This window comes from Chrysochloris asiatica, unplaced genomic scaffold (genome assembly GCF_000296735.1).
Source record: "Chrysochloris asiatica unplaced genomic scaffold, ChrAsi1.0 scaffold00514, whole genome shotgun sequence".
NCBI classification, from domain to species: domain Eukaryota; kingdom Metazoa; phylum Chordata; class Mammalia; order Afrosoricida; family Chrysochloridae; genus Chrysochloris; species Chrysochloris asiatica.
The window spans coordinates 735,227-744,025 of record NW_006409032.1 but is presented as its reverse complement, the minus strand read 5'-3'; the positions used below and the strand labels follow the sequence as shown (position 1 = coordinate 744,025).

The following is an 8,799-nucleotide window of genomic DNA, read 5'->3' as shown; positions in this document are numbered from 1 at the left end:
GGAGGCTGAGCGCACGGTAGGTGCAGTGCTGGAGAGTCACCTGGGGCCCAGCTGGGCAGACACTGGTCACTGGGATGAACTCACAGAAACTGTGGAAGGTAAGAGCCAAGGGAGCCCAGATCTGAAGATGACAAGAGGCTGCTTCCAAGAGACAATGGTTTATTGAGGGAGGTGGGGGGGGTCGCTGGTCAGGGGTCATCAGTGCAATGCTTCCCCTCCCCTCAGGGGCAAGTGGGTCCAGTGTTTGGCCCTGGGGGCTGGGGGCCAGGGAGACCGAGGGGGGTCACAGGCATAGCAGCAGGAGAAGTGGAAGGGTGCTACCCCACAGGCCCACACCCAGCCCAGCCCTGGAGGGCCCTCACAAGGTCCTCAGGCATCCGCGGTGGAGCTGGGAGGGTCCTGGGGCAGTCCTCGCCGGTGTCGGAGCACCGACTTCTCCTCCTCCTGCAGGGATAAATGGGAACCCACATGTGTGTCACCACACGACACAGGATCCCGATATATCCGCTCAACACGTCACCCCAACATGCACCACCCAGGGTACCTGGCATATGATACCGGCATACCTCGCTTAACACGTCACGCAACACATAGCCACCTAGCATGTGACCTGGATACACCCTACTCAACACGTCACCCCAACACGCACCACTCAACACAGAGGCCACCCAGTATGTGACACATGCCACTCAACTTATGTCACTCATGTCTCCTCAACATGTGTGCCACCCACCCAGCCTGTGGTGTTTCCATGGTAACCGAAACTCCTATCCCATAACATGACACAGCATGTAGCCCCCAGTGCAGGCCACTGTATGTCTTCAAACACGTGACACACCACCTGTGTCCATGGGAGCCCTGGGGCTGGCCAGTTACAACAGGGGCCCCGCCCCCCCAAGATCACACATGTGCACACTCCTGCGTCGAGGGGCTGGGCGGTGGACTCACCAGCTCAGAGGTCGTGCTGGGGCTGGCACCCTCAGGGGAGCCCCCTTCGTCCCGAGAGCAGTCGGGGCCAACATCCTCCTCATACTCAGTCAGGCAATCCGACTCTTCTCCTGGAGTCGGGGAATGGGCACAGTGAAGGGTACAGGCTGGCCCAACACCCCGTCACAGCCCACCACCTAGGGTCCCTGTAGCCCCTCACCATCAGCACAGCCATCAGAAACGTAGCTTGTCGGGGGCTCGATCCGGGACACGATCTCTGCCAGGTCAGTGAAGCCGGAGCTGGGGAAGGCGAGAACCTGGGGGCAGGGGGCCGTGAGGTTCTCACTGAGAGAGGTTGAGGGGGATTTGGGATGTCTGGGATCATTTGGGCTGTGGAGAGGCCCAGAGGGGATTAAGAGCCCCTGAATGGTGCATGCAGCTCAGCATTCAACTAGTTGGCAATGCAAACCCACCCAGAGGCACTGCGTAAGAAAGGTGTGGCACCTTCAGCCACTGGAAAGCCCACAGCTGTACTTGGACATACAAGGCGTCGCCGGGAATTGGATTAGATTTGCAGGTTTGGATTACAGGGGTTAGGGTTTTCTTGAGTTGGGGGGGTGGGGGGGGTTCCAGGAGCTGAGAGGTTTCTGCAGGGGCTGGGGGGAATCTCTGAAGTCTGAGTGCCCCAAGGGGAGCACCCCAGGCTTACATCTGTGCGGCGGCTCTCGTTCAGGTCTGTGGAGCGGCGGTCTGTGAGCATCTTTTCAATGATGTTGCCTCGGCTCCAGGCCCCGAATACCGCCTTCCCATACTGGAAGCCCACATCCTGCAGGAGGGCATGGGGCGGGACCAAGCCTGTAATCTCACCTTTCCTCTGTCTACTTTGTCCCCTCTGCTCATCCCACTCTGAACCCTCCCCCCCCCCACCGCATACTGTTGGGGAGCTGGCATGAGATAAAATGGATTTCAGAGTCAGCCTCTACCTGCACCCCTGCCAGACACTGCGAACCAATCTCACCATGTGATTTCCCACCCAGCCCCAGGCAGTGTACCGGGAAGCTGCTACCACGTGACCGGAAATGGGAGTGCATAAAAACACTAATGTCAAGGGCTACACGCATGCAGCACATCTGCTCAGTTGTCAGCTGCCATCAAGTCAACGCTGATTCACGGCGACCCCAAGGGCATCAGAGCAGACTGTGCTCCATCGGGTTTTGAAGGGCTGCCAGGTCTTTCTTCTGAGGTGCTGCTGGGTGGACCCAAACTTCCAACCTTTTGGTTAGCAGCCGGGCATGTTAACTATTTACATCACCCAGGAACTCAGCACATCTGTAGAACACAGCCATATCCCCTGCCCAGAGCAGACATCACTAATCAATCGTGGCGTGCTATCCCAGTGAGCTCAAAAATGGCCTTAGACACGTTTTATCCAGGGCTCTGGGCAGCATGGGCCAATCAACTTCAGATGACATGGCCTACGACACGTTTTTCAGGATCAGTGGCACACGGCACATGCACTACCACGTCCCTCTCCCAGACCTGCAGCAGGCATCGCTGATTTCTGCTCTCATTCTCACCAACCCGGAAGTGCCACCAGAAATCTCGATCGGCTTAGCAAAAAGACAGCATAGCACGTATGTGGCAGTCTCAGCCAACGGCCCCTCGGCCCATCACTAACAGGTCACTGTTCTAGCCCGCAGGGACCCCGCCCCTCCACGTGGCTCCGGGCTGTAAGTGGTAGAGCTTTGCCCAACCACTCACAAAGATCTGGTCGAACTTTCCAAAGTCCATGGTCTTGAAGCAGTCGATGGGTGGACGCAGGTACTCGCAGTAGGAGCTGGACTTGACGACCTCTAACTGACGCACACAGGACACATAGGCCAGGCGGGACTGGATCTCAGCCATGTCTGGGACCTTGACCTTGTCCGCCCAGGGGTTGAGCCGTTTCCACAGCAGCCACCAGCCAGACAGGCTGTCCCCGTAGGTGCTGAGGTCCGTCTCATCCTGGCTGCCCACGTCAATGGCGATGACCGTCTTGGCGCCCATGCTGCGGGCAATATCCGCTGTGGGGTCGAGGGGGTCAGCAGGCTGTGTCCAGCAGGGCCCGAGGTAGGAAATTCCACCCAGTCCCACAGACACCCATCATGCAAATGGTCACACAAAGAAACATGCAGATAACATGCCGTCATGCAAATGACATGGGAGGAGATGCCGATGACATCGAGGGAACAGGATCAGATGCTGGAGCTTCTTGGGCAGGGGTCCCAGGGTCAGAGGGGCGAGGGAGGTGGGGTCAGGTCATTGGTGGGGAGGGATCAGACACATAGGGACTATCAGGGAGCAGAGAAACAGTCAGACACAGGAGGTTGGAAGACGTAGCCGGAAGTAAGAAGGCTGGGATATGAGTAGACAGACACAGAGAGGAAGGCTAGGCGCAGAGAGAGCAGAAGACAGACTCGGGAAGAGATGTGGGAGACTGAGATGGAGAATGAGGGAGAAAGGCAAAGCAGGGGCCAGGGCAGTGGGAGGAGAGAAACCGCGGGAGGGCAGAGGGCCTGGGAGCTGGCTGACACACAGCTGATACAGTTATGGAGGCAGAGAAAGGGAGCGGGAGTGAGGGTCCAGGGAGGAGGGGATGTGGCCAGGGTCCACAGGCCCCAGGAGGACCCCTCAGAGAGTCTCTGGGGGCTTGCCCAGGGTCCTGTCACTAGGCCCAGCCCTAGAAGATGCTCCAGTCTCCGTTAGGCCTGTGTGTCTCTCACAGCTCTGTTTGTACACACCTGTGGCTATCTCTGCCTGGTGTGCAGCTCGGGTCCAAGTCCATGGTCTAGGCTGTGTTTGTGCACATGAGAGTGCTGGGTCTGCCTGTATGCACTGCCCTGCACCTAGACAAGGACCTCTGTGTGTGCTTCCTGTGCACCCAGGTGTACCTGTCTACCTGTCCTGCCGGAACACACCTGCACACGGACGAGGGGGTTTCAAAGAGTGTATGGAAATAGTCCATCTTCTCATCCCATTTTTCCCATGTGCTGTGTCATGGACATGTCTGTACAAAGCAGCTGGGGTGAGAGTCGGCCAGCTTCCTCTGGACAAGGGCACCTGGGCTGTCGACACCACTCAGCTCCACTGCTGGGGCACAGAACAGCCCAAAGATGAATGGGCGTAGTTGCACCCCACTAAAACTTGACTTACAGAAGCAGACCGGGAGCCGAATTTGACCTCTGAGCTGTAGTTTGCCAACTCCTGACTTAAGAGAAGGCAGAGGGAAGTGTGCAGCTAGTGTGCGTGGTGACTTGTGCCTCTCTGATTCTGGCTAGGTGACATGTCCACTTTACTCCTAACCCTAACATGTGGCACTGCCCAGGCCTCACTGGCACATGGAAAGTCAGCACACACCCCATCCCACCTGTGTGTACACATGTGCCCATTGGAGGTAGCGAGGGCGGTGTGTATGGACAGACCTGGTAAGTGTGTGGACACATGACCCAGCTCACTAGTGCCTGCATTCCTCTGGGCACATGCATCTGTGTGTGCACAGGTGTTAAGTGGGTCCCACCTACACGTATCTCAGAGAAAGTCCGCATGAGCACATGGATACCTGGTATATAAACATGAATGTGTCAACTATGGCTGCATGGACCAGGCTGTAGTGCAGGTCTGTGCAGGCGTGTCTACGTGCAGGTGTGTCTGTGTGCCTGTCTGTGCATGCAGGCATGTGTTCACCCATCTACAACACTACACAGGCATGAGGGAGTTGTGTAATGCACACGTTCCTGTCCACAGCACGCCCATGTGTCTGCCGGTGCACGTGAGTATGTATGTGCTGATGCACTAGCATGTGGGAGCTACATGTGTACAGTCTGCATCCTCACGCCTGTCTGTATGTCTGCCCCAGCTGCACGTGTGTGCATCTGTGGGCTTGCGGGTGGGAAGTCACTTGCCTGGCAGGTTGTTGATATAGCCGCCGTCCATGAGCAGGTGCCCGTCCTTCGGGTCGCACAGCGGGGGCAGGTAGCCCGAGAGCGTCATGCTGGCGCGCACGTATCGCCACAAGGAGCCTGCCCGGCGGGACACACAGACACAGACACGCACAGCCACACTCAGCCACGCTCAGAGGCCCGGCCAGCCCGCTGGGCTCGCTGACCTGGCACGTTGTTAACGTAGCACCCGTCCACCAGCAGGTGCCCGTCCTTGGGGTCGCAGAGTGGGGGCAGGTAGGGGCAGTAGGAGGCGCTGGCCCGGACGTAGCGCCATGCGCAGCCTGCGAGGACGGTGTAAGCAGGTGAGGTGCCTGCCTTGTCCCCGGATCCCCCACCAGTGGACGGACATACCTGGGGCCTCTGGGGCATTAGTGGGTGGTGGTTAGTGGTCAGCAATCAGGCTGAGGTGGACGGTCACGCGTGTTAACAACGTCCCAGGCGCTCAGCTGCCCTCCCTGCTCCGCCCCCTCGCCCCATGTTCCACAGGGCCGCAGCAGTCATCCGGAGCTGGTAGGGGCACACCTACCGTCTTTGTGGACACGCATGGCCGAGGCAGTGATGTCTGTTGTCACGTTGAAGTACGGCAGCCACAGGTCCTACCGGGTTCAGGGACAAAATGGGATGGCTGGGCCCCGGGGGGAGGGGGGAGGACCGAAGGTAGTGGGGGTGGGGCAGGGCGGGGACACACCTCTATCTGCTTATCCTGGAAGACCCGGTGGATGCTGCGGTTGAAGGCTGAGCCCGTGAACATGGAGGTGACGGGGTATGTGAGGTCCAGGACGGGCTCTAGCACCGAGGTCATGCTCTAGGGGCAAGGGAGTCACACAGGGCTCACTGAGGTGCAAGCAAGCATCCCCGGGGGGCCACCAGCAAGGTTGTCAGTGAGAACAAGGGTCACGAGGCAGCAAGTCCTGGAGGTGGCATGGGTCCCTAATTGGATGCATGTGGCCCAGGCACTGGGCAGAGCTCGCAGTTATGTCAGGAAGTGTCCTGAGCAGGGCCACTTGGGGCGGAGTCCCAGGCTCCCCTCCCCACGTACGCACCTTGGCCCACTCCCTGGCCCGTTGCTTAGTGCGGCTGGCGCTGCGCTCCTCCGCATACAGAGCCCCAATGAAGGAGCCGATGGAGGTACCACCCACCAGGTCCACCGGGACACCTGCTTCCTCTAACGCCTTCAGCACTCCGATGTGGGAGCAGCCCCTGAGGAAAGTGACCCAGTGAACCACATGACCTGCCCCAAGAAGCACCCCTTCTCCCATCCCTACTCCGAAAGGCCAAGGAACAAGCTGTCGAGCCTCCCCCCACCCCCAGGTAAGCACCACCCCACCCAGGGACCCCTGCCCCTGCCCCTGCCCTCACCTGGCCCCGCCTCCGCCTAGCACCAAGGCGATGGTGTTTCCGGTGAGCACCCGCGCCAGGCGGGAGAAGTCGCTATGGCGGTCCGCGCGCCGAGAGAACACCTTCTCGTAGAGCTCGTGCTGGGACAGAAGGGGAACCACAACCCATGAGCACAGAAGCAGGGCAGTAGGGCTGTAGCAACCCCCAGTCTCAGCCTGACCACCCATGGTCCATTCCCTCCACGCCCTCCCTGTGGCTGGTTTCTAAGCCCCACCCACTGCCCGCCTCAGCCACACCCCCTGTGTAGTCCAGGAGCTGCAGAAGCCCCGCCCTACCCCGCCCCTCACCAGTTTGGCAGGGCTGCGACGTGAGAAGAGGCGGCGCGGACAGCGTAGGTGCAGGTGCCCAGAGCACCAACTGCGCATGTTGAGCCACTCGACGGTGCGTGCAGGGCCCGGGCTCTCCTCCCGGTGTAGCAGGACGAGCTGCTTGAGCGCGCGCACAGCCGTGTTCTCAAGCATCTGTTCCAGCTATGGAAGGAGGGGCAGAGATCATCAGACCTTTCTCCAGCCTTCTACCTGGCGGAGGGGACTCCCCAGTGATCCAGCACTACATTGGAGATGCAAGGTGCAGGCAAGGGAGGGCGGAGGGTGTGGGAGGGGGGGGGAGTGGGGCTTCCGGACCTGACCGAGAGTGGGCTCCTGGTCACCCAGCCCCACAATGAGGATGCAGTCAGCCTGGCGCAGGCAGCGAACAGTCCAGGGCGTCAGTGATGCATCCGTTTGATAGAGCACAATGCGGTGCGCGTCCTCCTGCTGGGCCAGCCACCCAGACAACCGAAACTCCTGGATGCTGGGGGAGGAGAGGGCGTCACCCTGGGATTCGGATGGGTCACCCAGAGGCCATGTCACAACCCTGCTGGCCACAACAACGGACTTCACCCAGAACTTGAGCCTACATTGTAATGAATTCGAGCTCCAAGCCCTGCTTACCCTCGCCCACTTCCTTTCAGTCCCCAACAAACCTATCCAGCGCTGAGGCCCCCAGACGGGCCCGGATGATGTCACTGTTAAGGAGGAGTGTGGGACCTGGAGGGTAGAGAAGGGTGTAGAAGTCAAGGCCAACAAGAGCCCACAGCCCCTCCCAAATGAACACCTCACTTGCTGCTCGCGGGCCCTGCTCTACCCTATCCCCACAGACCACCCAGGTATCTCCTCCACTGACTGACTTACGGCCTCATAGACCCGCCCCTTCGGACCAATGCCCCGCCTCCCCGGCTGATGCTCCGCCCTCACCCACACCCTTTGCCCCACTAACCAATGGCTTGCAGAGCATGCTGCAGCTCCAGGGTAAAGGCCACCATGGGCACCTCAGCACACACAGGCAGGATCGCCACGGTGGCCAGGTTGCTGGCTGGATTGGTGAGCTCCGAGTGCGGGGGGACGCCCAGTCCCGACCCTGCCGAGAGACCCCCAACAATGAGATCTGCCGTGTTCCCCACCTCCTCCATCTCCAGACCATCCATCCTTGCAGCTCCAGGTCTTCACGTGGCCTCCATCTCACCCACCTTCCCTTCTAGATAAGACCTGAATCCAGCCTTCTGCTTTGGTCCTGTCTCAACGCTATAATCATTCAGATTCTCCATCCTGGTCTTGGCTTTTTTGGTCAATGAACAGACTTGAACCCAAAAGGAATCCTACTGCCCACGAATCTATTTAAACTTATTGTGACCCTGGAGTTGAGCTGTTTTCTAAGGTTTCCAAGGTTGTGATCTTTAGGGAGCAGATTGCCCCAACTTTCTCCCTTGGAGCAGCTGGTGGGTTTCCACTGGCAACCTTCCAATGTTCCACTAGGGCTCTTTGAGCACAAAATGAGTTAGAAATAGAGCTATCCTTCATCTTAACTATTGCTTCTCAGCTTCTTCATCAATGCCCTAGACCAGGGGTGGGAAACATCTGGACTGCGGACTATATGAGGCCTTAGAAATCATTTAGTCTGGCCCTGCCAAGGCAACCACACTTCCAGCCATCACACTGTTGTTGTTGTTGAGTGCTGTCATATCTGAGTTAACGAAGGGTCTGACCAAATACAGCAGGCGAAATTTTCAAGTTGGTAATTTGGTATGGCCTGTGAATGACGTTATAAATTTTGGCAGAAACAAGGTTCCCCACCCCTGTCCTAGACCAAGCGATGGGTCCCATCTTCTCCACTGTTCTCCCGCCTTCAGAGAGCAGCCAAAAAGCATGTTTAAAGATGCAGCGATGAGTGGGGAGGAACAAACAAGATGGCAGATCGGGTGGATGTATAGCAGAGAGCTCCGCCAACAACACCACAGAATACCCGACCAAGCAGGCTCAGGGGATGGTCCCAGAACTCTGAACCACATACAAAGGAATACTTAGAAGGTTGGAAGGCTCACAGCTGGAGAATTTGTGGCAGAAGCAAGAAATCCATTGTTTTCTAATTTGAGATGCTCAACTGCTCCAGGAGCTGCCATCTTGGGTGAGACCACGTGGGGGAAGGATCAGAGCGGCCACAGATGCCTGGCAGAACC

General features: G+C 58.3%; 1 protein-coding gene across 1 annotated transcript in view; it reads right to left on the bottom strand.

The window, feature by feature from the left end:
* Positions 1-369: 369 nt before the first annotated feature.
* Positions 370-8,799, bottom strand: part of PNPLA6 (patatin-like phospholipase domain containing 6) — a 38,886-nt gene continuing 30,456 nt past the window's right edge. The window contains exons 7-20 of the mRNA XM_006877489.1: positions 7,563-7,703; positions 7,270-7,333; positions 6,929-7,097; positions 6,593-6,775; positions 6,267-6,385; positions 5,951-6,107; positions 5,596-5,712; positions 5,434-5,503; positions 4,869-4,985; positions 2,689-2,990; positions 1,637-1,753; positions 1,148-1,244; positions 949-1,058; positions 370-444 (exon numbers count right to left, since the gene is read on the bottom strand). Coding sequence (XP_006877551.1) covers positions 370-444; positions 949-1,058; positions 1,148-1,244; positions 1,637-1,753; positions 2,689-2,990; positions 4,869-4,985; positions 5,434-5,503; positions 5,596-5,712; positions 5,951-6,107; positions 6,267-6,385; positions 6,593-6,775; positions 6,929-7,097; positions 7,270-7,333; positions 7,563-7,703 — 1,838 coding nt within the window. The remainder of the gene's footprint in view (positions 445-948; positions 1,059-1,147; positions 1,245-1,636; positions 1,754-2,688; positions 2,991-4,868; positions 4,986-5,433; positions 5,504-5,595; positions 5,713-5,950; positions 6,108-6,266; positions 6,386-6,592; positions 6,776-6,928; positions 7,098-7,269; positions 7,334-7,562; positions 7,704-8,799) is intronic.